The 27,910-nt window shown below is 39.0% G+C and overlaps 1 protein-coding gene across 1 annotated transcript in view; it reads left to right on the top strand.

The window, feature by feature from the left end:
* The window catches only part of DNHD1 (dynein heavy chain domain 1), a 109,229-nt gene that overhangs the window by 11,654 nt on the left and 69,665 nt on the right, over positions 1-27,910 (top strand). Inside the window, 6 exon segments of the mRNA XM_058305812.1 lie at positions 3,226-3,429; positions 3,508-3,618; positions 6,140-6,296; positions 20,833-21,087; positions 21,195-21,332; positions 21,467-21,518. Of these exon segments, the coding sequence (XP_058161795.1) occupies positions 3,226-3,429; positions 3,508-3,618; positions 6,140-6,296; positions 20,833-21,087; positions 21,195-21,332; positions 21,467-21,518 (917 nt within the window).

Genomic DNA, 27,910 nt, shown 5'->3' with positions numbered 1-27,910 from the left:
TTTATACCCACAGGAATGGATTAAATTGAAGGGCATGCTTTTCTGGGGTAATACAGCTTCAAACCATCACAGTGTAAAATAGAAACCCCTATGTAGGGCTGGAGAAGGCCTGCTAAGGGGTGTGGAGTTTTTCTTTTTGGAGTAATGAAATGGTTCTAAAAAATTTTGTGTTGATAAATGTACAACATTGTGATCATACTAAAAGCCATCGATTGTATACTTTGGATAGATTGTATGGTACGTGAATATATCTCAAAAAACTGCTTAATAATAAGTGTGCAAGAATAGGCAAGAAATAGCAGCTCTGTACAAAAGGGGAAGCATAGAGAGATTGAGGCATGAAGAATTTTCTTGTTAGTTTTCTGTTTATTATTATTATATTACTGAAATAATGAAAATGTTCTAATGACAGTTGAGTGATGAATGCACAACTTTGTGATTATACCAAATACCATTGATTGTACACTTTGGATGGCTTGTATACTTTATTAGTATGCATCAATAAAGTTGATTTGTTAAAAAAACTGAAAGAAAGCAACTCTATTATTTGTTTAATTAATTAATTACCTGTAAGAGGAACAGATTTGGAGAGGTTAGATTATGAGTTTGAAATGTTCTGGAAGCGGTTAAAAATATGGCTATGAGACTTAAGAAGATATTGGCTTGCCCCATTTACTCTCAGCATCACTTAATACTCTAATAAACTCTGAGCCTTTTGAAGTCAAGGAGTATATTCTAGTCATCTTTATGTCCTCATCTCCAATCACAGTACTTTGACAGAGAGGAGACTTGAAAAATGATTTAATTAAGCTCCATGAACTCAGGGACTGAGTTTTCCTTATTCACTGTTGTATCATCAGTGCCAGACATAGTGCTTAATCATAGCAAACATTTGTGAAATGGATGGATAGCCTTTCACAGGAGCAGTGGCCGTTGGGAGTGAGGAGAGTGCTCCCTAACTCCAGGCCCTGCTCAGAAAGAGCAGTTTCCATTAAGGGGTCATAGGGAAATGAATAGCCACTGGAGAAAACAGGGCTCAGCTAAGATAAGCAGCTACTCTGAAGGAAGCTAACTGGCCCAGTGGTTAAGGAAGGGGGCTTGAGTCAGGTAGAATTGGTTATAAAGTTTATATTCTTCCCTGCCAGTGTGATCTTGGGCAAAGTTATAACTTAGCTTTGTTTTAAAATTTTCTCTGTAATTTTGGAATAATAGTAGTTGAGTAGATCTAATAACTCTATCAGAAAAGAAACAAGGTTTTTATGTGACTTAAAGTAGTGAGTCTATCTTGAATCTAAATGCTCTTAAGTCACTAGCTCAATCATTTTTTCCACAAAGTTGAGAGAGATAAGAGATAGAGGGGGACCATTTTATCTCTCAGACATTATAGGTGTAGGATTTAAGCCATGCATATTTTAGAGCAGGGGTTCTTAATAAGGGGTCTATGAGCTTGAATTGAAATTTTTAAAAAAATCTTGTGGGGACATGTTGGTGCGGGTGTGACATATTTATGAAATAATACACAGTGTAGTGTGGACTTAGTAAGGGATCTGTGGTTTTTATCTGACTGGCAAAGGGGTCCATGGAACAAAAAAGGTTAAGAACATTTGTTTTAAAACTTAAAGCCTAAAAGTATTGTTACTCCAAGTTACGGAAAGAAAACTACAAAATCAAAATAATAAATGTTTTATTAAGTATGCTCAAGCATAGTATTATGGGAGCTAATCTACTGTAACAAGATACAACTATTATATAACTACATATAAATTGTATTTAGTGTGGAATGTGGATGCAATATGCCAACGTAAGAGAGCCCAAGGCCTCTTAGGATTTTAAGGTGGCTCTGGAGATATTAGCCTGGATCACCAGTTTGCAGTTTTCCTCTTTACCTGTTTCTAGTCTTCTGGCTCCTTGTGATTTTCTCTAATCTCAGTTACTCCAAATAGCAATTCCCTGCTTATATTTGCATGATATTTTAGAACCTAGGGCTATAAGTATTTTATCACTTCTAAGATCCACTTTTTTCATATTTCAGTAAATCTGAAATTGTGATACATCCTGCATGGATGTAGTGTTTCATAAATTAATGAAGCAGCTTACAGTTGATGGCATCTTATATTTGATAAGATGCAATCTATCTGGACCTGGACACATGAACTTCTTGGAACCAACAGATGCTTTTGTTCTTTCTTTCCTTCTATCTTTGGCTTTAATTTCTTTTTTTAAAATCCCCCCCTCCCTTGCAGCTTGCTTGCTGTCTGCGCTCTATGTCCATTCCCTGTGCGTTCTTCTGTGTGTCTGTATTTTTATTTATTTCTGCCCCCCCCTTGCAGCTTGCTTGTTGTCTGCTCTCTGTGTCCATTCACTGTGCGCTCTTCTGTGTTTTTATTTGTCTCCCTTTTTGTTGCATCACCTTGCTGAGTAGGTTCTCTGTGGTGCTTGCAGGCCAGATGGCACTCCGCAGCGCTTGTGGGCTGGTGGCTCTCCATGGTATGCAGGCGAGCCTGCCTTCACAAGGAGGCCCTGGGACGTGAACCCAGGGCCTCCCATATGGTAGGCAGGAATCCAACTGATTGAGGCACAGCCGCTTCCCTTCAATTTCTTTTTAATAATATTTGCTCTATCTTTCTAGTTTGATGGTCATTCAACTCTCTTTCCTTGTTACCTACTTTCTTTTTTTTCCCAAAGATTTTTATTTATTTATTTTTATTTATTTCTCTCCCCCCCCCCCCCCCCCAGTTGTCTGCTCTCTCTGTCCATTTGCTGTGTATTCTTCTGTGTCTGCTTGTTTTCTTGTCAGTGGCACCAGGAATCTGTGTCTCTTTTTGTTGTTGTTGCATCATCTTGCTGCGTCAGTTTTCTGTGCATTGCGGTGCCACTCCTGGGTAGTCTGCACTTTTTCTCATGTGGGATGGCTCTCCTTATGGGACCCACTCCTTGTGCATGGGGCTCTCCTACATGGGGGACAGCCCTGCGTGTCACAGCACTCCTTGCGCGCATGAGCACTGCCCGTGGGCCAGCTTGCCACCTGGTCAGGAGGCCCTGGGTTTGAACCCTGGAACTCCCATGTGGTAAGTGGACTCTCTATCAGTTGAGCCAAATCCTCTTCCCCCTACTTTCTTCTTTCTTCCTTCCTTCCCCCCACTCCCCGCCTTTCTCTCCATCGTTTTCTTTTCCTGGAACCTGCAGAAATTCAGGGCTCCTACTGATCAGAGCTCTTTGTTATAGGCCCTACAGCCTGGTGGTCGTGCCACCAAACAAGGTGAATCCTGAGCACTACATCTTCTCTCCCTTTGGGATCCTGCATGTACATCCTGTGGAGGGCAGTGAGACAATGACGCTGGGTTCCTGGCACCGCCACTCTGTTCTCTGGCAGCAGCTCCAGTTCATTCCATTCTTTAAATATTGCCTCTTACGCAAGGCCTTGACCTGGTAGGTGAGGATGGGTATGGGATTTGGGGGGTAATGGATGAAAATAACAACATGTTGTCACTGGCCTCTAATCTCTAGTTGGAAGAAGAGTGTGAAGTTGCAGGGGCTGCATCGACGTCAGACTTTCTTAGGGAATCATCTGCTCTTGGCTGTGCCCCACTTTGGAGCTGGGCTGCTCCATATTAGCAGGTGAGGTCTTAAAAATATAACTTCAATGGAATTTAAAAAATTATTACAATAGATAATAGCATGTTCAACGTAAAAAAGCACAGGGCATAAAAACTTTTAATGCCATCACCCATAAATAAATACAATGAACATTTTGTTGCATATCTTTCTAACCTTTTTCTATTATATATATAAAATGAGATTATACCCTATATATTATTTAATAACCAGTTTTTTATATGAATAATATATTCTGAGCTTCTCTTTATGTTATTCCATATTATTCTACGTAAGGGATTTTTTTTTGTCTTTATTTTTTTAATATTACATTCAAAAAATATTAGGTCCCCATATACCCCCCACACCCTTCACCCCACTCCTCCCCCATAGCAACATTCTCCTCCATCATCATGAGACATTCATTGGATTTGGTGATTACATCTCAGAGCACCACTGCACCTCATGGTCAATGGTCCACATCATAGCCCACACTCTCCCACGTTCCATCCAGTGGGCCATGGGAGGACATACAATGTCTGGTAACTGTCCCTGCAGCATCACCCAGGACAACTCTGAGTCCTGAAAACGCCTCTACATCTCATCTCTTCCTCCCATTCCCCACACCCAGCAGCCGCCATGGCCACCCTCTCCACACCAATGCCACATTTTCTTCGATTACTAATCACAATAGTTCATGAATAGAATATCAGTAAGTCCACTCTCAACCATATTCTTTTCCTCCATCCTGTGGACCTTGAAATGGTTGTGTCCACTCCACATCTATATGAAGAGGGGGCTTAGATTCCACATGGATGCTGGATGCAATCCTCCTGCTTTCAGTTGTAGGCACTCTTGGCTCCATGGTGTGGTGGTTGACCTTCTTCAACTCCATGTTAGCTGAGTGGGGTAAGTCCAACAAACCAGAGTGTAGGAGCTGAAGTCTGTTGAGGCTCAGGACCTGGCTATCACATGGTCATTCCAGAGAGTCAGATCCCCTGGGTATATATTAAACCCCAGCACCAACTACAGTTCAACATCAGGGATTTTTAACCAGGGGTCCACAGACCCCCACTGGGTCTTTGGAAAGATTTTTCAGATGAACTGAAAAAAATCAACTTATTATCTTTATTTTCTCTGACGTCTATCTGAAATCTAGCATTTCTTCACTTATGAATATATGCAATAAATAAATTACAATAGTATTCATTTCACCTGACAGTCTAAGGGGTCTGCGGAACAAAAAAGGTTAACCCCTGTTCTACATCAACTTGCCCCAGATCATACAATAATTGAGCATCAAAACTGAGAGCTCAGGTGTTTTAATCCAAATTCTCTGCTCTTTCCACTGTTTTACTTGTATTCTTTTTTTGGAGAAGGTTATACCTATTTTCATTACTTTCTTGCTTTCCTTGTATAACTTAACCAGTCACAATGTTCTTCTGTGAAAACTCAAGTACAGCCCAATACCAGGGCCCTAGCAACAGGTATTGAAAGTGGGTTAGGTGAAAGATATTAGCATGTGTGAGGACTGCAATCTGGAGATAGCATCTAAAGAGGACAGTCACTAACAATCTTCAGTTCAAATAGATTGTTGTCATATGGGACTATCAGTCCAGGGTGGTCCTACCCACTTTACTTCCCTGGAAATCCACATTTTGTTGTGAAATTTTTAATATTTTAGCTGGCTGCCTCAAATGTTTAATAAAAACACTATGCTGGCCAAGTCTTTGCGGGACCTATGAAAAACTTTTCTATCTGAATTTGGCCTATTTGGCCTATTCAGCATCTCTGCTCTAGAGAGTTTCCATCTCCAACCTAACCTAATTATCATAGAGTAATTTAAAATCTAAGAGTTGGAGGCTGGACAGATCTAAATGCTAGCAAGGCTTTGAACTTCAGTTTTCTAATCTGTAAACTAGGGATAAAGATTTCTGCTACCCAGCTATAGTGGGAATTAAATGAAATTTTGATTATAAAGTATCATGTTCAGTGCCTCTTAGTAGGTACTCAATAAATAGCACCTGGTAGAATTATCCTCTCTGCTTATTGGGGGGTCTTTCATCTTTTTAAAGGAGGTTTAGAGACATGCAGTTCTCTGGGGAAAGTGGCTAGCAGAAGTGGTCATCACTTCCTCAAAGTGATGACCAGCTCATAGGGAGGTTGCAGATTGATCACCTTTAGTCTTGAAACTCACCTGCCTATTAAGATTTTTAGGGCCCTCACCTTCCCCTTTTCCAAGGAAGAAATCTCTACAATCTCTCCTTCCAAGCCAAAACCCTGAGACCTAGTTGACCTTTTACTGGGAGAGGGATTACTTGGTATATACCTGAAACACATACCCAAAGCTTTTCCCAGAGAAATACCTGACCAGCAGCTTTCGGGCTTAAACTCCTCCAAAGAGCTCACAAGAAGAAGCTATCACTGTAGATCACTGAGACTATTACAGTCTTCCTAAGTCTTTGCTCCATCTGGAATGAGTTGGGCTGGGGAGAGGTCAAAGTCATCCAAGAAAGGCCTTGACCAGCTTAGCCCTTGATTCCAGACTTCTCCAGGAGCTGCACTCTGTGTCCTGGCTGCCCCAGGAGCCGGATAAGTGCTATGAGCTGCTGGAATTACAGCAGGCTTTAGCCAAGGAGAACCACAAGGCTCTACGCCTGCTGCTCCGCTGCCTGCGCCTCTGCACAGCTATTCTTCAACGGGTAAGAAGCTCCAGTTCATTGTGAACCTTCTCTCCAAGCTGAACTTCTCAGAGAGTTCTCACCTTCTCACTCTTTTTTTTTTTGTATAAGCTTTTTATTTATTGAGGATATTAACTCTTGATTTATCATTTTGCAAATATTTTCCCCAGCTTGTTATTTGCCTTTTATTTTTGCTTCTGTTGAATTTTTTTACATTCAGTGGTATTTGGTATAATCACATAGTTGTGCCTTCATCAATTCAATCATTATTAGAGCATTTTCATTATTTCAATAATAATAAACAAAAAACAAACAAGTAAACAAGGGAATTTTTCACCTTTGAGCAAGTTTGGTATAAGATCATTTTTGAATGATTGGTAGAATTCACCTGTGAAGCCATCTGGCCCTGGGCTTTTCATCTTTGGGAGGTTTTTTTTTGTTTTTTTTAATATTTTATTTTATTTTATTTTTTAAGATACATAGATCACACAAAATGTTACATTAAAAAATATAAGAAGTTCCTATATACCCCACTCCCCACACCCCCCACTCCTCCCACATCAACAACTTCTTTCATTAGTGTGGTACATGGAAGGTTTTTGATGACTGCTTCAATCTCTTTCCTTGTGATTGGTTTCTTAAGGTCTTCTATTTCTTCTAGGGTCTGTGTAGGTGGTTTGTGTGTCCCTAGGAATATGCTGATCTCAAATACTTTGCCTAGTTTTTTGGCATACAGTTGTTCATAATTTCCTCTTTTTTTTTTAACAAATCAATTTTATTGAAACATATTAATAAAGCATACAATTAATCCAAAGTATACAATCAATGGTATTTGGTATAATCACATAGTTGTGCATTTATCACTTCAATCATTATTAGTGCATTTTCATTATTTCGATAATAATAACAAAAAACAGACAAACAAGAAAATTATTGACATCTAAATCTCTCTGTTTCCCCTGCAGTACATACCTGCTGTTTCTGTCCATTCTTGCACAATTATTTATTTATTTATCAAGCAATTTTATTGAGGTATATTCACATACCTTACAAACTATTTAAAGTGTATAATAAGTGGCTTTTAATATAAACACAATGTTGTACATTCATTATCACAGAAATTTTTAGAATTATTTCATTCCCCAAAGAGAAAAACTCCATACCTGTTAGTGTGCCTTCCCTAGCCCCACATAACCACTAATCAAATTTCATATTTATATACTGATTTATATTTATATTTTATATAAATGAAATTGTACAATATATTACACAATGTATTTGGTTCATAATAATGCAGTCATACATTATTTGTCCTTTTGTGTCTAGTTTGCTTCACTAAACATAAATGTCCTCTAGGTTCATCCGTGTTGTTATATGCTTTACAATGTTATTCTTACAGCTGCATAATATCCCATCCTGTGAATACACCACAGTTTGTTTATCCATTCATTGGTTGATGGACACCTGGGTTGTTTCCAACTTTTGGAAACTGGATAATGCCACTTAGAACAACAGTGTGTAGATGTCTATTCAGATCACTGGGTATATACCCAGTAGTGGTATATACCCAGTAGTAGTAACACGGGGTCACGTGGCAAATCTATATTCACCTTTTTTAGGAACTTCCAAACAGTCCTTCACAGTGGCTATACCATTCTCCATTCCCACCAGTGGTGTGTGAGTGTTCCTATCTCTCCACATCCTCTCCAAAACTTGTAGTTATCTGTTTTTTAATGGTGGCCATTCTGATACGTGTGAAATGATATCTTACTGTAATTTTTTCTGGCCTTTTTTTTTTTAAAGATTTCTTTTATTTAGTTATTTCTCCCCACCTCCTCGTTGTTTGCATTTGCTGTATCTGTTTGTTGTGTGCTGGTTTTCTTTTTAGGGGGCATCAGGAAATAAACCTGGGACCTCCTGTGAGGGAGGGAGGCACCTAATCACTGTAGCCAACTCCACTCCTGCTTTTTTGTGTCTCTCATTGTTTTCCTCCTTGTGTCTCTTATTGCATCATCTTGTTGCATCAGCTTGCCATGCCAACCTGTCATGTCAGCTTGCTGTCTTACTCATCTTCTTTAGGAGGCACCAGGAACCAAACCTCGGACCTCCTGTGTGGTAGGCAGGAGCTCAAATGCTTGAGCCACATCTGCTTCCCTCTCACTGTAGTTTTGATTTGGATTTCCCTAATCATTAGTGATGCTGAACATTTTTTCATATGTGTTTTAGCCATTTGTATTTCTTCTTTGGACAAATGTCTATTCAAGTCTTTTGCCAATTTTTTAATTGGGTCATTTGTCTTTTTATTATTGAGTTGTAACATCTCTTAATAGATAATGGATATTAAACCCTTATCGGACATGTGATTTCCAAGTATTTTCTCCCACTGATTCAGCTGTCTTTTCACCTTTTTGACAAAGTCTTGTGATGTGGAAAAGTGTTTAATTTTGAGGAGGTCCCATTTATCTATTTTTTCTTTTTGTTCCACGTGCTTTGGGTGTAAGTTCCAAGAAACCACCACCAACTGCAAGATCTTTAAGATATTTCCCTACATTTTCTTCTAGTAGTTTTATGGTCCTGGCTTTTATATTTAGGTCTTTTTTTTTTTTTTTTTTTTTTTAGGTCTTTTATCCATTTTGAGTTGATTCCTGTATAGGGAGTGAGATAAGGGTCCTCTTTCATTCTCTTGATTGTAGATATCCAGTTCTCCCAGCACCATTTGTTCAAGAGACTGTTTTGTCCCATTAACATGGGAATTGGCAGGTTTGTCAAAATCCAGTTGGACTTAGAGATGAGGGTATATTTCTGGACTCTTAGTTCTATTTCACTGATCGATGTGCCTATCTTTATACCAGTACCATGCTGTTTTGACCACCATTGCTTTGTAATACATTTCAAGGTCAGGCAGTGAAATTCCTCCCATGTCGCACTTCTTTTTTAGAATGTTTTTGGCTCTTTGGGTACACTTTGCCTTCCAAATGAGTTTGGTAATTGCCTTTTCTATTTCTGTAAAGTAGGCTATTGGAATTTTGATTGGTATTGCATTGAATCTATAAATGAGTTTCTGTAGGATTGACATCTTTACAATAATTAGTCTTCCAATCCATGAAAACAGAATGTCTTTTCATTTGTTTAGGTCTTCAATGATTTATTTTAGCATATTTTGTCCTTTTCTGTGTATAGGTTCCATACTTTTTGGTTTCATTGATTCCTAGTTATCTGAGTCTTTTTGTTGCTATTGTAAATGGAGTTTTTCCCCTGATTTCCTCCTCAGATTGTTCAGTACTAGTGTACAAAGCCATTACTGATTTTTGCTTGTTGATATTGTATCCTGCCACTTCACTGAACTCATTTATTAGCTCAAGTTGCTTTGTTGTAGACATTTCAGAATTTTCTAAGTATGGAATCATGTCATCTGCAGATAGTGAGAATTTTACTTCCTCTTTTCCGATTTGTGTGCCTTTATTTTTATCTTGTCTCATTGCTCTGGCTGGAACTTCTAGTACAGTGTTGAATAACAATGGTGACAGTGAGCATCCTTGTCTTGTTCCCAATCTTAGAGGGAAAGCTTTCCCCCTTTCCCCATTGAGTATGATGTTGGCTGTGGGTTTTTTGTATATGCATTTATCATATTAAGGAATTTTCCTTCTATTCCTATCTTTCAAAGTGTTTTTATCAAGAAAGCATGCTGATTTTGTCAAAGACCTTTTCAGCATTGATTGAGATGATCATGTGGTTTTCTTTCCCCAATTTGTTAATGTGGTGTATTATGTTGATTGATTTTCTTACATTGAACCAGCCTTGCATACCAGGAATAAATCCCATTTGGTTGTTATGTATAAGTCTTTTGATATGCTGTTGGATTCTTGTTGAGAATTTTTACATCTGTGTTCTTTAGAGAGATTGGTATGTAATTTTCTTTTCTTGGAGTATCTTTATCTGGCTTTGGTATTAGGGTGATGTTGGCTTCATAAAATGTTTTGGGTAATTTTCCCTCTCTTCAAATTTTTGAAGAGTTTAAACAGGATTGCTGTTACTTGGTAGAATTTACCTGTGAAGCCATCTGGTCCTTAACTTTTCTTTGTTGGAAGATTTTTGATGATATATTCAATCTATTTAAATGTGATTGGTTTATTAAATTCTTGTATTTCAATAGCATCAGTGTAGTTTGTTTGTGCTTTTCTAGGAATTTGTCCATTTCATCTAGGTTGTCTAGTTTGCTGGCATAGATTTTCTCTTTATGATCCTTTTTATTTCTGTGGGGTCAGTCATCACCCCCCTCCCTTCATTTCTGATTTATTATTTGTATCTTCTCTCTTTTTTCTTGGTGAGTCTGGCTAGGGGTTTTTCAATTTTATTGGACTTTTCAAAGAACAGCTTTTGGTTTTGTTTATTTTCTCTTTTTGTTCTCAATTTCATTTATTTCTGCCCTAATCTTTATTATTTCTTTCTCCTTGCTTTGGAAATGGTTTGCTGTTTGTTTTCTCATTCTTCAGTTGTTCAGTTAGACCTTTGATTTTAGCTCCACACACAGTTTACCTTTTTCCTGTCTATTTATTTCTAGTTTCATTCCATTATGATATGAAAAGGTGCTTTGCATAATTTCAGTCTTTTTGTATTTATTGAGAGTTGCATTGTTACCTAACACGTGGTCTATCCTGGGAAGAGATCCATGGACACTTGAAAAAATGTATAAACCCCTGTGTTGGGTGCACCATTTGCATATGTCTATTAGGTCTAACTCATTTATCATATTGTTCAATTCTCTGTTTTCCTTGTTTATCTTTGGTCTAGTTGTTTTATCTAATGATGTAAGTTGTGTATTGAAGTCTCCAATGACAATTTTAGAGATGTCGATTTCTTCCTTTAGTTTTGCCAGAGTTTACCTTATGTACTTTGTAGCACCCTGGTTAGGTGCATAGATATTTATCACTATTATATCTTCCTGGTGGATTGACCCTTTTATTAATATTTAATGGCCTTCTGTATGTTTTATAACTGTTTTGCATGTAATGTCTCTTTTATCTGATATTAGTGTAGCTATCCCTGCTCTTTTTTAGTTACTATTTGTATAGAGTATCTTTTTCCAACCTTACACTTTCAGCCAGTTTGTATCCCTGGGTCTAAGGTGAGTCTCACATAAGCAGCATAAGGATGGCTCATGTTTTTTTATCCATTCTGTCAGCTTATATCTTTTATTGTTTTGTTTTTATTTTTAATTTTTTTTTAGAAAGCACCAGGTACTGAACCTGGGACCTCCATATGGGAAGCAGGAGGAACTCAAGTGCTTGAGCCACATCTGCTTCGCAGCCTGTATCTTTTGATTGGGACGTTTATTCTATTCACATTAAATGATATTACTGTAAATGCGTTATTTGCCTCCACCATTTTATTCTTTAGTTTTCATATGTCATATCTTATTTTAATCTGTCTTTTCACTCTTTTGGTTATCCTTTGTTCTATTCTTTCTTCTATACTCATTTCCAAGCCTCTATCTCTTATCTTTTTCTTTAGGCTCTAAGGCTTCCTTTAATATTTCCTGAAAAATGGATTCTTTTTTACAAACTCTCTTAGTTTCTGTTTTTTGTATGTGTGAATATTTTAAACTCACCTTCTTATTTAGGACAATTTTGCTGGATAAAGAATTCTTGGCTGGCAGTTTTTCTCATTCAATATCCTAATTGGATCATACCACTGTCTTCTTGCCTACATAGTTTCTGATGACTAATCTGCATTAAGTCTTACTGGGCATCCCTTGTATGTGATGGTTTGCTTCTCCCTTGCTGCTCTCAGAATTTTCTCTTTATCTGTGAAGTTTGTCATTCTGAGTAATATTTATCTTGGAGTAGGTCTATTTGGATTTATTCTTACTGGGGTTTGTTGAGCTTCTTGGACATGTAAGTTAATTTATTTCATGAATGTTGGAAAATTTTCAGCTCTTGTTTCCTCAAATACTTTTTCTGCCCTCTTCCCCTTCTCTTCTCCCTCTGGAACTCCCATGGCACATATGTTGTTGCCTTTCATATTGTCATTCAACTTCCTGAGCCCCTGCTCAGGTTTTTCCATTCTTTTCTATCTTCAATTTCAGTTGTTCTGTCTTTGGTATCACTTATTTTTTCTTCTATCATTTCAAGTCTACTATTGTATGCCTCTAAGGTGTTTTTGATCTCACCTATTGTGTCTTTCATTTCCATGAACTCTGTTACTTTTCTTTTCAGGTTTTCAAATTCTTCTTTGTTCTCACTTCTTGCCTTCTTGATGTCATTTATCTCTTTATCCCTATTGTCTCTCAACTCATTATTTTGATTTTGGTAATTTGTTTGCATATCATTAATTAGTTGTCTCAAATGCTGCATCTCTTCTGGGGCTTTGATATATTCCTTTTCTTGGGCCATGTCTTCCATTTTCTTAGTATGGCTTGTAATTTTTTGCTGCTGTCTAGGCACCTGGTTAGTTGCTGAAAACTGGGCCCTGGACCTAGTAATGGGTTACAGATCCACTTCCTAGGACTTTGGGGAAGGAGGCTATAAAGGCTGGATAAACCTCTCTTACTTATTTTAGTTTTCTCACATGCACTTCTTTGGTATGCCCATAGATGGCGTACTTTGGCAACCGTCTCTTTTCAATGCCTGGTCAAAGTGTATTTGCTGTAGCACAGAGGGTATCAGTGTGGTAGAGAATCCTACCTGAGAGCCTCATAATTCAACCTTTCTTAAAGATAGTTCTCCAACCTTCCCTGGCAGCATCCTCCCTTTCCCAGGTAGGGAATAATTCCACTTCCCTCTGCATCTTCAACAACCAGTCCCTGTCTAGAGAGAGAGAAATTGAGAGGGTCAGATCTCTTCAGTCCAATATCTTTTAGTCCCTTGCCACCTCCCAAGACAAACAATGGCACTGCCCCTCGAAGCTTGTGGGACCCAGCAGACCAAATTTGTGGGTAAAAAGCTGAGTCAGCCTTAGGCGGTGTCCCTCTCTCTTCCCTTTCCTGTGGAGGTGTGTCCTCAACAATTAGTTCCTGTTAGAAAAGAGATCGAGAAGTTAGATCTCTCCAGTTCCATGTCAGCTTTCAGGGCAAACAACAACACAGTTCAACTGTCCTGGAAGGGCTGGTGGGATGCAGCAGACCATATTTGTGGGTCAAAAACTATGTCAGCCTTAGGTGGTGTCCCTCTTTTTTCCCTTTCCTGGGGATGTGGATCCTTGGGGCCTCCTGTGTCTGTAGCCTCCAGCTCAGAGGCCTTAGAGTTCAAAAGAGTCTTCAGTGTGGGTGAGGGTGCTGGAAGTAGCAATTGTGGCTTTTAATTCACAGTTTTGCTGTTGTGATTCTTTTCCATTGTCCTTCTCTCTTCTGGGTGCTATCCAGCCATCCCCTGGTATCCTCAACCCTAGAAGATTTTTTTTACAGGCCATTTCTGCCGGTCCTCTAGCTGTTTTCTCAGAGGGAAGAGAGTCTCATGTCTTTCTAGTTTGCCATCTTCCCAGAATTCCTCACCTTTTCTTAGTCTCAACTTCTCCTGGGACCCCATGTGTGGCCTGGACTGTATAGCTGGTTAGAACCATTGCCCCACCCGTAACAACAGTCTCTGCTCTGGGGTGGATGGGTCATAACAGGTGGGCAGAGGCTTAGATTCAGCCTACTGGTTAGTTGTCTACTTGTTGATCTTGCCTGGGATCAGGGAGGAGAAGGAACATAGTAAATTCTATTTTATCTGTTTTTTGTGCCAGGTGTGATCAGGGCCTTGAGAGAGGGAATCCTGATCTTTGATGCTGTTAAATGTATCCTTAAGCTTAACTTGAACCTTTGGTAGGCATAAAATACAGAGTGTTTTATTTTTTATTTTTTAAAGATTTATTTAATTTCTCTCCCCTTCCCCCCCCAACCCACCTCTCCCCTACCCGGTTGTCTGTTCTGTGTCTATTTGCTGCGTCGTCTTCTTTGTCTGCTTCTGTTGTCAGCGGCAGGGGAATCTGTGTTTCTTTTCGTTGTGTCATCTTGTTGTGTCAGCTCTCCGTGTGTGCGGCACCATTCTTGGGCAGGCTGCACTTTCTTTCGCACTGGGCGGCTCTCCTTACGGGGCACACTCCTTGTGTGTGAAGCTCCCCTATGCGGGGACACCCCTGCGTGCCAGGGCACTCCTTGCATGCATCAGCACTGTGCATGGGCCAGCTGCACATGGGTCAAGGAGTTCTGGGGTTTGAACTGTGGACCTCCCATGTGGTAGACGGACATCCTAACCACTGGGCCAAGTCTGCTTCCCACAGAGTGTGGTTTCTGATGTGTAAGCACTAGACCTCCCACAGGTTTCCTTCCTGGGTTTTAAACAAGTCATAGTGGCTGGGAAAAGAATGCAGTTATGTGATCCTTCCTAATTATGTCTGCTTTGCCTCTGTGAGGCATGACCCCTGTCTAAGGCTCTTGGAGGACTTGCTGTGTACTTGCCTCTTGCTCATAGCCTATCATCATTGTTTGTTGTCAGGTGGTCAAAGAGGTGGTTTTCTCTCTGGTCAAACACCATCTCTAGATGGTCCAGTTCTCAGAGAAAGAACCCACCCAGATTTTGTGAAGATGAGAGCTTATGTGAAGGTGGCGCACCTTGCCTGAGTTGAGACAGCTTTTAGGTTCCTGCTCATTGCTCTGAACTTCATCAGAGGAGGTTAATCACTAGGGAAAGAACTTTGAAATCTCAAATATGGTCTTGACTACAAGGAATTTCCATTCCCAGGAGGAATCAGTGACTTTTTTTGTGGATAGCTCTTGGATGAAATCTTACCAATCTTATTAGATCTAATAGTTTATGTCTGGTTATGATGGAAATTGGGCACCACAGATATGTTTGAAATTTTCAACAATATTTAAAAATTCCTATAATAAAAATTTTTTCAAAAAATTAAAAATAGTTAAATCTCTTCCACCTATCAGAATTCCCCATATCATTACCCTATTCTGTTTTCCTTTTTCTGTATTACCTATTATCATCTAACATACCATATAATTTCTTGGCTAACTCTCGATGATAGAATGTAAGCTCCACAATGGCAGAGATATTTGTTTTGTTCACCATTGTATCCCAAGTACCTAGAAGGGTCTTTGCACAAAGAAGGTAGTTAATAACAGCTGCACAAAGTTTATGAGTTTAATTAAGACTTAAAAGCACTTCAGGGGGAGCAGATGTAGCTCAAGTGGTTGAGCACATACTTTCTGTGTATGAGGTCCATGGTTCAATCTCCGGTATCTCATTAAAACAAACAAAAAACCCAACTCTCACTAAGGGGCAGATGTAGCTCAGTGGTTGAATGCCTGCTTCCCATGTATGAGATCCTGGATTCAATCCCCAGTACCTCCTAAAAAAAAAAAAATGCACTTCTGCCTGTTTTTTGAGTTTGTACTGATTGAACCCTTCAGCAATATTCTTCTTTGGATGTTTGAGAAGAGTGGTGACAGAGGAAAGTTAGAAGAGTGACCAAAGGGGGTCATTGGCATCAGCAATATCAGGATCCTGGAGTTGTGGTACAGGAATAATAAAAAGACAATGGCCTTTAGCCTCCAGACAATCAAAGTTGGACTCCACATTGTTCCAAGTTGAATTGGAGTAGAAGATGGAAATAAGTTGCTCCACAGCCTTTCTCTGCTTCTCAGTCCCTAAATCTCACCTTTATTTTAATGTTACAAAAATAGCTGTAAGTTTTTTAGAGTCATAGTTAATTTCTTTTATAAGGTTTAATTTACATGCAGCCAAGTAAACTAATTTAGGTGTACCATTTGTAAAAATGTTTTGCATATATATTCACCCATGTAACCAGCCCCCAGATCAAGATATAGAAAATTTTCAGCACCTCTAGAGGTACCCTGGTCCCTCTCTGGTCTATACCATTCCCTCTTTCCCTACAAAGGTAACTACCAGTCTGATCTGTGTCACCAGAGATTAATTTCATATGATTTTGAATTTCATATATACATGATGTAGCAGTTTGATATAACTGATGAATTCCAATACCGGATTATGCTTGTAATCAGATATGTGCCTGGGCATGATTAAGTTATGATTAGGACACTGAGTCCCCTCCCAGTCTCCACTCCTTGGTGGAGAGGGGACTCACCGATTAAAGGCATGGCAAAGAACATAGTTATGGGTTTCTGATGTTGAAGTTTTGATGTTGGAGTTTGATGCTGAAGACTTAAGCTGGAGCTCCAGGAAGTAAGCTCGCAGAAGAAAGAGAAGCAAGCCCCAGGAAGGAAGGAAACTTGAACCCAGAAAAAAGCAAGCCTAAGAATGTAGGAACCCAGGAAGCCTGAACCCTTGCAGATGTCAGCAGCCATCTTGCTCCAAAGAGACTTTGGTAAGGGAAGTAACTTATGCTTTATGGCCTGGTATATGTAAACAACTACCCCAAATAAATACCCTTTATAACGCCCAGCAGATTTCTGGTATTTTGTATCAGCAGCCCTTTGACTGACTAATACAGAATTTGGTACCAGGAGTGGGGTAGTGCTTTTGTGATTACTGAAATGCTGGAATGGTTTTATAAATGGGTAAGGGGTATTTTTTGGAGGAGTTGTGAGATGCTTGATGGAAAAGGCCTAGAATGCTTTGAAGAGACTGTCGATAGCAATATAGATGCTAAAGAGACTTTTTATGATGCCTTAGAAGTAAATGTTGAAACTCTTATTGGAAACTTGAGGAAAGGCGATCCATGTTTTAAAGTTGCAGAGAACTTAGCAAGATTAACTCCTGGTGTTTTATGGAAGACAGAATTTGAGAATGGCGAGCCTGGGCATTTAGCTGAAGAAATTTCCAAAGTAAACCCAGAGAAGCGGCTTGGCTTCTGCTTGCAGCTTATAGCAAAATGCTAGACAAGTAAGATAAACTGAGAATTGAATTGATGGGCACAAAGAAAACAGAAACTGATTCTGGAAATTCCAAGCCTTTGGAAATCAAGCTCCCAGATGAAAGTGCCCTATTTGAGGACTTAACTAAACTTGAAACTTGTAAATCAAGATTGAAGATGCAGTTATGTTGGAAAGACTTGTGCAAAGTCTTACTGTCTGATGGCTTGGACCCCTGCTTCCTGCATGCTAAACCAACAAGGTTTTTGAGAGAGCTATATGAAGAAAACCACTGTCAGCCTGGAATAAAAAGGACCTGGAAAGGAGAGATTGAAGGAGAAACTGCTTTAAGAGGAAAACCATGGAAGCTGAGATCTGGAATTAAGACTTCACCTTGGGTCAAAAGCAGAACCCCACCCATGTGTACAGAGAGGGTGAGTTTGCCCCAGCAGCTGAAAAGGGTGGAGGTTCTGATCCCATATTATGGGAGAGTTTTCCTGCCCCAGGGTGCAGAGAGGGTGGGGCATATTCCCCAAGGGCTAGAGCAGTTAAGGTCAACACCCCACAGGTCTGAGAGGGGTGGACCTGTCCCCCAAAGGTTACTACTTCCTGTGATTTCTATTTAATTCTTCCTTGTATTTCTTGTCTTTTATTGGATTTCTTACATTTTTGTTGCTATTATGATCTCTAATGATTTGAATATTATACATTTTATTCTTCTAATGGCTGCCAAGGCATTGCTCGGTGTCTATGCCTCTTTCTCAGTTTTACAATCTTGATTTTATTTATTTTCATAGACTCTCTTGTTGCTAGGCGAGATCATGTAACTCAGTTCTGGGGCAATGAAACATAAGTGGAAGTCACTGAAAAAACTTTTTAAAAGAGATAAATTCAACTGCAATGTCTTTTTGGGCCTTTGCCCTTTGCCCATTACTTTATTTCTATCTTATTGCCTGGTCCTTGGATGAAATTTCTGGTGATGAAGGAGCCATCTCACCGTAATAAGGGTGAAAGTCATATTAAGAATGTTGGAGGGGGAAACTAGAAGGAGTTTTTTTGTAATTGATATTATTGGGCCAATGTAACATTCATGGATTTCTTTTTTTTTTAAGATTTATTTATTTCTCTCCTCTTCCCCCCCCAGCCCCAGTTGTCTGTTCTTTGTGTCTGTTTGCTGCATGTTCTTTGTCCGCTTCTGTTGTTGTCAGCGGCACTGGGGATCTTTGTTTCTTTTTGTTACATCATCTTGTTGTTGTCAGCTCTCCATGTGTGCGGCACCATTCCTGGGCAGGCTGTACTTTCTTTCGCACTGGGAGGCTCCTTACGGGGCACACTCCTTGCGCGTGGGGCTCCCCTACTTGGGGAACACCCCTGTGTGGCAGGGCACTCCTTGCACACATCAGCACTGCGCGTGGGCCAGCTCCACACGGGTCAAGGAGGCCCTGGGTTTGAACTGCGGACCTCCCATATGGTAGACGGACGCCCTAACCACTGGGGCCAAGTCCACCGCCTGACTATACATCTGTTTTGTCCATCAGTCTATCCCCAATGCCTTTACAAAGTAGGTATATAAATATTGAATTACTGAAGGAATTTAATAAATATATTAATATAATAAATTTTCTGAATCTTTACAGACCTAAAAATATTTTTATCTATCCTTGAACATCAAAAAATACTAGTTTCTGGTTTTAAAAAGCTTCCCTCAGAACTCTGAAGATACTCTCTAGCGGTGTCATGTCAAAATATTTCCTGAGTAAGCATTTACTAACCAGTTACCAGCTGGTGCAGATGGTCAAAAACAAAATGTTATGGTTTATACATCATATCAACAGATTTCTGATGTTCAACAGATTCCATTTTCATGATCTGAAGATATGATGGAATGGGGAGTTAGAAAAGCAAGAGGCTGTACAATTTTGCAACAAAGACATTAGAAGAAAATGGTGGAAAGATATTTCTTTGTATATTAAATAGCTATAATGTAGCTTCCTAATACTTGACCAATTGAAGTGTTAAGTCTGATGTGAGAATCTTTTATGTATGATTTTAAAGAAGAGTTTGAATTTTAAAGGTATTAAAATATTTTGGGGGAAGTGATGTGGCTCAAGCAATTGGGCACCCACCTACCACATGGGAGGTCCCAGCTTCACTCCCCATACCTCCTAAAGAAGATGAGCAAGACAGCCAGCTGATGTGATTGGCTGGCACAGCGAGCTGATGCAATGAGATGATGCAATGAGCAGACACAACAAAGAACGATAATGAGAGGCACAACAAGCAGGGAGTGGATGTGGCTCAAGCAATGGGTATCTCCCTCCCACATGGGAGGTCCTGGGTTTGATTCCTGGTGCCTTCTAAAAAGATGAGCGGGTACAGAGAGCACACAATGAACAGACACAGAGAACAGAAAGCAACTGCAAACAATAATGGGGGGAATAGATAAATAATTAAAAAAAATATTTTTGTTTTGTACAAGCTTGTTTCTCTGTATGACTCCTGTATGTATTTATTACTGTTTATTACTGTCAGAGATTTGTAGACAGTTGTTTTTTTTAAATTTTCATATGGGATCATGTTTCTTTTGTAATACAAGTAAATAGCTGGGTTAATTTTTAAAAAATGTATCCTGATTAAGTTCTGTTGAAGTAGTAATTTTTTTTGTTGTTTGTATGGTTTTACCCTGATTGGTACTCAGTAAGCCCTTTTAATATGAGGGTTCAGTGGTACACAGAAGGCATTTTCAATTCTTTTTACAAGCATTTACTGTGGAACAATGACATGGTCAGGTACTGTATTTAGCAATAGAGAAATAAAATAAGGTATGACGGAGGCCTCCTCCTGAAAGAGCTTATAGTACAGTGGAAGAGCCACACAAGTAACTAGTTAACGATGATTCAGTGGACTAAGAACTATGAAATGGAAAGCCTTGGCTATTGAGGATATTACTAGGGTATGGACGAGGACATCTCACCAGGTCTGAGGCCATGTTTGTATATGAATTGCCTAGTTTAGGACTGAGCTATCTTATTTTTGGGTCTTAGAACAGTGGGACTTAAGCTGATGGATAGCAGAAGTGCCTTTCACAGAAATCAATCAGTTCTCCTCACAAAGTCAGTTTAGCATCACTTGAGTTATGAAAGTGGCAACGACAGAGGATCCTCTGGTCAAGCATAGCTTTCAGGTGTCTACCTCTGTTCCTTAAGAGGAACCCAGAGTGATGGCAATTGTAAGCAGCCTTTGTAGGTTGAATGACATCCCAGCTCTGTGAAGAACCCACAAAAAGGCCCCCAGGCTTTTCCTACATCCCCAGTAGAAAACCCATGTCCATGCTTAGGAATAGCTTCCAATATAATATAAGGCAATATTATGCAATTCAGCAGGCCTAATGACTGGAGTCCAAATCCTGGAATTATTGCTATCCAGTCTTTCTTTTTCGTTTGTCTATGCCAAGCAGAAATGTTCTATTTGACTTTACCCTGGAACCTTTCAGTAGTCAGGACTGGCCATGGCCTAGCACATTAGCACATGGTGGCTATCATTACTGTTCCCCATTTTCACCTTCTCTGGTCACTTAAAGGTTTCTCAGGCTAAGCTCTACTAAAAAACAGCCCTCTGAGTGCATATCTAGTTTTTAGGTTCCAGGTTCCAAGACCTGAGAGTATGCACAGACCAGTAAGTGGTCGTTCACTCCCCATCCCCATCCCCAGAGAGTTTTCCACTCTAAACTGGCAGGTTCATGAGGATACATACCACATGCTACAAGGCCTTCAGGAACGAATAGAATGCTGTAAGAGGATCAGGACAGGCCAAGGCTCCATTTACCTCCAGAGAATACAGCACCAGGAGCTGGAGCAGAAGCTGAAGCAGGCAGAGACCTGGTTGCTGCAGCTGGGACAGCTTGCCCGCCTGGTAGACTACATGATTTGCCAGAACCTCGTGTCTATTGTGGAAGAGGAAATAGCCTCTTTTGTGGCCAACATCCTGCAAGTGAGGTGGTGGGTGGTATGCATGGAGGTGGGCAAGCAGTCAAAACCATCTGGGCCAATGGATACCGACCACTAGCCCCATGACCTCTCATCTCATTTCTTTTGTAGGCACCAAGGCAGAACCCCTTGCTTATAACACAGCTGGTCTTTGACAGTTGTGGCCAACTGTCTCATCTGCCCTGTACTAAAGAGATGATCCAGGTTCTATCTGAGGGCCTTCAGTCTGTCAAGGCCGCTGCCCTGAAGGTATTCTGGAGAGGACAGGGGACTGGTAATAGAAATACCCACTTTATATCCTCTATGTAATCAGAAGCCCTCAGCATGATCTGAATCCCTTGTTGTTTTCCATTTCTGCTTCTTCTCCATATCGTGGCCTGAAGATAATGCGATCTGCAGACCTCAAGACCTCCTGTGATACCCTGTGCTCCCAAGGTATTTAGAAGACCTAGGCAGGGGTAGGAAGGTGGGGGGGGGCAGGTGGAGAGGCGAGGAGAAAGAAGTACATATAGAGTGCTAATGGCATGGAAGCCTGCAGGAGGTAATTGCCTTGGGTATGGATGGAGAAGCTCTAACTGTATTCTGCACCCATGCTTTACAGGGGCAGGAGGGTGGGGGTGTATTTTTGCTTGCTCATGCGAGTGCTTATATGTATTTGTGTGCATGCACCTGAGTAGAATGATAGGTTTGTGAAGGAGTGTGAATGAGTACATTGTCCTTCCCCTGGTTTACCCGAATTCCTTGAGGTTTTTCACTAGTGTTCTATTTGCATTTCATTTACTGTTGAATTTGATTGCTAGGTTAATATGTACTTGCTTGAAGAACTCTGATTGCTCAATATATTTGCTTCATTTCATACAGCTCTTTTTCATTTCACAGAGTAATTAATGAGTATTATTGAGCTGTTTTATGGTTACCAATTATCCTTGGTCATCAATCCTCAAGGTGGCTAAATAGCAGGAGGAAATATATCTTCATATTTTCTTTATTTGGAATACTAACATTTTTACAAATAAAAGCATTAAATGCATTTGGTCATATCTGACTTGTAAATGTAAATGCTTTTTCATTTTCCTGTTCAACTACCATGTTTTCATTAAGATGATTTATAGACAAAGAGTTAATTTTAGGAAACTTGGGAGACAAGGCAGAAAACGTTTCATTGAAAGGAGCCTGTGCCTTTTACAAATCTCATCTTCGGGTGAACATATTTTCCCCAAATGTATCTAGGTTAATTGATAGAAACTGTTGATTTTTGTTTTACATGATACAGTGGAAAGAGGAAGGGCTCTGGAATCAGACACAGGTTGATTCAAATCCCAGCTATTTGTACCTATGTGAATTTAGTTTACTAATCTACAAAATGGGGATAACAAAAATACCTAGTTTGCAGGGTTGTATTGAAGATTAAAGGAGTATCATGTCTAGTATGGTGTTCAGTGCATAGTATAAATGCTACAGATAATATCTTCTTAGTATTATTAGTATTAAACACTTGAAGAAATCAACCATTTCACAATTTTTTTTCATTCAAAGTATATAATCAATGATATTAATATTAATATTTGGTATAATCACATAGTAGTGCTTTTATCACTCTTCGCATTCTTATTCCAATAATAGTAATAATACTAAAAAAACAAAAACAGACAAAAAACAAAAAAACCCCTCTATTCCTTGATAATTACCTCTCAAACTCTCTATTCTTCCCCTAATTTGATATGTATACTGTATTATTTTTCTTTGAATGGCAAAACAACAACAACAAACACAAAAAACAACGCCTTGAAGTTTTATTTCAAATTCTAGTTAAAATGAAAATGTTTACCTGTAGTATCTTGGGTTTTTCTTTCCACTTTTAAGAGCACAGTATGGATTGATGTATTTAGTTAAGACTGTAATGTCATGTGCTTGTAGCCTGCTTTCAAATGGTTTAGGAGAAAGAAAAGCTAGATGGTAAACAGATAAAGCAAAGTGGCAAAATGTTAATAATTATTTAATCTAGGTAGAGGGATTAGGGTGTTCATAGCACCATTCTTTAAACTTTTATATGTTTGAAAATTGTGAAAATGAAAAGTTTGAAGATGAAAAGATCAGCATGGAAAGTCAGATTCATTTTGTGAATGATCCATTACCAAACTTTTGATTTAGGATTTTCCTAAAACTCAAGAATAAGTGGAGTCGCTTTCAGAAAAGTAAACAAGTAATGGTTAAAACACTACCAATAGTCTTTAGAAAACATACATCAATCTGAGATATTTTTTGCTGCATTAAGGCATAATTTGTGTGGCAATGTAACCAAATTACACAATGATTTCAATGCCTCTAAAATATGAAAAATAAACCTCTTTACACTAGAAATGTATATATAGACTAGATTCTAGTTACCAGGACAATACCTTTCATTATTAATGAAATGGTTACAAATGTGTACGATGGTAACATATACCCCAGTCCTAAACTGTGTTCTCCAACACTCTTAGAGAAGACTCTTAGTACAGGAACATTTTATGACCAAAAAGAGAGTATTAATATTAGTATCTGGTGTCCTTACAAGACATTTTCTTATAAGAAATTTTATGCAGTTCGTAATGGAGAAAATATAATCCAATAATCACTTTTCTCATCTGGCAGTTGTCAAGTTCTTATGTTAACCTTAGTATGACAATATCTTATTAGGGACAGAATAAATATTGATGTTTGTGGTAATATAAATTTGTTACACTGAAAAGGGACAATGATTGCCTTATTTTAATTATAAAAGCTTTTTTCCTTTAAACTTTTTATTTTGAATTAATTTCAAACTCACAGGACAGTTGCAAAAATATTAAAACCCCATACGGAGAACTCCAACATACCCCTCCCCCCACCTCAGATACCCAGCTCCACCAATGTTAACATTTTGCCACATTACTATCTATCTATCCTCTTATCAATCTATCTATGTACTTATCATCTACCACCTATCTATATCATTTCTGAGAGCAGGTTGCACACATCATACTCCTTGATCATTTAATACTTCCATGTATATTTCCTACAAACAAGGAAATACTCATGTAACCACCTTACATGCAGTTACCAAGTTCAAAAAAATTAACATTGATATAAAGCTTTCATTTTACATTCCAAGTTTTTCATATGCCCCAGTAATATCTTGGGCCTTTTCTCTTCCATTCTTAGATCCCATCCAGGATCACATATTGCATTTAATTATCATCTCTTTAGTTGCGCTCTCTCCTTTTTTAATTGTGGAAACAAATATACAACATAAATCTAACCAACTCCTCCCATGCATACTATATTCAGTGAGAATAATCACATTCGCAATGTTGCAGTACCCTCACCACCAACCATTGCTAGAACTTTCCCTTTGCCCAAACAGAAACCTTACACTCATTTTGCATTAACTCCCCATTTTCCCTGCTCCCCTCTCCTGGTAATCTGTATAAGGTTTTATTTTTATTTCTGTATATGTTTGCACATTTTCTGATATTTTCTTTGTGGTTACCATGGGGCTTAAATTTAACACCCTAAATCTATAACAATCTCATTGGGTTTGAAAGCAACATTAATAGCATACACAAGCTTTGTTCCTATACAGCTCTGTCCCCCCACCTTGGTGTCACAAATTACATATTTATATATCATGAGTCCAAAACCATTGATTTATCATTATATTTTATGTATTTGCCTTTTGGATCTATAGGAAGTAAAAAAAAAAAAAAAAAGGAGTTACCAAATCAAATGAAACAAAACAAAACAAAAAATAGTACTGGTATTTATCTTTACCCATGCCATTATCTTTACCAGAGATCTTCATTTCTTCATGTGACTTCAGTCAATTGCCTAGTATCCTTTCCTTTATTTCTTTTTGATATGAGTAATTATCATTCTTTTTGCCTTCTATTTCTCTTGAGTAATTATCTATTGTGCTTTTTAGTTAATTTCCATTCTGAACTGATTTTTATATCATTTTACTTTAATTCTTTCCTGAATTCTATCACAGTTTCTGAGTTTTCCTAATTCTACATGTGTTCTTTCATCACTTACATCATTTTCTTAATGTCATTTGGCTTGTTTTGTTGTGGTAGGCTAAAGTTTTAATCTATTTCTTGAATGCTTTCATTGTCTGTAGGGATGTAGTTCTCTTTATTCTCCTTTTTCTTATAATTGCCTTATATGGAGTTTGATGTTGAAACCTTTCTACTGTTCAGTTAAGTAAAGTTAGTTTTCTTAACTTTTAGAAGGAGAGTTGGTTAAGAATAGTTTTCTAACTTCTCAGTTTCCTTTTTTATTGCTTGTCTGTAGTGTTCAAAACATGCTAACTAGCTTTCTGAGATTTCATGGTTTCTGTTTCCCTCTGTCGCTTTTATCTGGATCTTTTCTTCTCTTTTTCTCTGTTGTTCCCCTCCTGCTCAATGTTTTATTCTATGACCAGAAGTTTCTCCTTAGTGTCAGGCCTTGTCCCAGAAGGAAGCCCTGGCTTGTTAGTTTCAAGAGGTCATAGCACTTAGACTACTTCTACCCTATTTAGTTTTCTACCCTGTTTAGTTTTCAAGGGCTGTGGTAATAAAGTGTCGCAAACTGGGTGGGTAAAACAACAGTAATTAATTCTCTCATGGTTCTAGAGGCTAGAAATTCAAAATTGAGGTGCCAGTAGGGCCATGCTCCTTCCAAAGCTCTAGGGAAGGAATCCATCTTTCTCTCTCTCTAACTTCTGGTTGCTCCTGTCAATCCTTGGCATTCCTTAGCTTGTAGCTGAACCACTCCAATTTCTGCCTCTATCTTCACATGGCTCTTTTCCCTCTGTGTGTTTCTATGTGTCCTCTCCTCTTATAAGGACGCCAGTTATTGGATTTAGGACCCACCCTAATGCCATATGCCTCATCCTAACTTGATGACATCTGCAAAGAGTCTGTTTCCAAATAAGGTCACAGTCACTGGTATCAGGAATTAGAACTTGAACATATCTTTTTTTCTGGGGCATAATTGAACCCACTATAAGAAGTTAATTCACCTGCTATTAGAATGGGGAAAATCTTTTCCATTTTTACCTGCTGTTCTCTGCTTTCCATAAATGTATGTTGGCTCTTTGTAGTTTTTCTGGTCTCTGGTCTGTCAGATGCTTTATTGCTCCCCCTGCTTCCTTCCTCAGTAATGACTATACTGTATAGTTCTTGAGGCTGTTGGTGGTTTGGCTCACCCACTTGTATTGTAGGGTTTGTTAGGATTCCTTGTCCCATTGTGTTGAAAATGTTATCCATGGGTTTTTGGTTTCACTATCCAATTGCTTTGTCATTTTTATGTGGGGACTTAGGCGAGATTTGAAAATTATGCTTCCACTTGTACCATCTTCTCAAAATCCCTTCTGGCATTATTATTATTTTTTAAATGACATTTTAATTGAGCTAACTGTAGATTCACTTGCAGTTGTAAGAAACAGTACAGAGAGATCCCTTGTATACCTTACTTAGTTTCCACCAATGGTAATGTTTTGAAAATGCTATCACAACCAGAATATTGGCATTCATGCAATTCACCAATCTAGCTCAGTTTCCCCAGTTTTACTAACACTCATTAGTATGTCTCTGTAAAAGTTTATAATTTTGTCACCTATATGTAGGTTTGTGTATCCACGATCAGTCACAGTCAAGTTATTAAACATTTCTAATACCATAAAGATCCCTCCTGTTGTTTGCTATAACCATACCTCCCTCACTCCCTGTCCCTGCCCAACCCCAATGACCTAGAGTCTGTCCTCTGTTTTTAAATTTTGTCATTTCAAAAATAAATAAGTGGAATTACACACTATGTGCTTTTGTTGTGGTTTTAAGAATAACTTAAAATCACCATTGAGAGTTCTATACAAGATCATTTTTCTTTTTTTAATATTTTTGAACTTATGTCTTTTTTTTTTTTTAAAGATTTATTATTTTTTATTTATTTAATTCCCCTCCCCTCCCCTGGTTGTCTGTTTTCTGTGTCTTTTTGCTGCGTCTTGTTTTTCTTTTGTCCGCTTCTGTTGTCGTCAGTGGCACGGGAAGTGTGGGCGGCACCATTCCTCGGCAGGCTGCTCCCTCCTTCGCGCTGGGCGGCTCTCCTTATGGGTGCGCTCCTTGCGCGTGGGGCTCCCCTACGCGGGGGACACCCCTGTGTAGCACGACACTCCTTGGGCACATCAGCACTGTGCATGGGCCAGCTCCACACGGATCAAGGAGGCCCGGGGCTTGAACCGCGGACCTCCCATGTGGTAGACGGACGCCCTAACCACTGGGCCAAAGTCCGTTTCCCGATAATTTTTCAATATTCCAGTTTTTCAATATAAGACACTTTTTTAATGGACTCAGCCAATGTTTTGTTTTTTTACTTTCCTATAGTCCACAATTTACATTGGGGTTCACTGTTTGTGTTGGTATTAGTCAGCCAAAGGATGCTAATGCAAAATACCAGAAATCTGTTCGCTTTTTAAAGGGGTATTTATTTTGGGTAGGAGCTTACAGATACCAGGCCATAAACCATAGATTACTCCCCTCACCAAAGTGTATTTTCACGTGTTGGAGAAGATGACTGCTGGCATCTGCCAGGGTTCAGGCTTCCTGGGTTCCTCTCTTCCCAGGTTTTGCTTCTCTCTGGGCTCAGGGTTCCTCTCTTCCTGGGGCTTGCTTCTCTTTCTTCTGTGTGCTTACTTCCCAGGGCTCCAGCTTAAGACTTTGGGATCAAACTCCAACATCAAAACTCCAGCATCAAAAACCCCTAACTCTGTCCTTTGCCATGTCTTTTATCTGTGAGTCCCCACCCCTTGGCACAAGAGTTTAGTTGATTAT

Source organism: Dasypus novemcinctus, chromosome 10, assembly GCF_030445035.2.
Source record: "Dasypus novemcinctus isolate mDasNov1 chromosome 10, mDasNov1.1.hap2, whole genome shotgun sequence".
Lineage (NCBI taxonomy): Eukaryota > Metazoa > Chordata > Mammalia > Cingulata > Dasypodidae > Dasypus > Dasypus novemcinctus.
The sequence above is the reverse complement of the archived record's forward strand: the minus strand, read 5'-3'. Positions and strand labels throughout refer to the sequence as shown.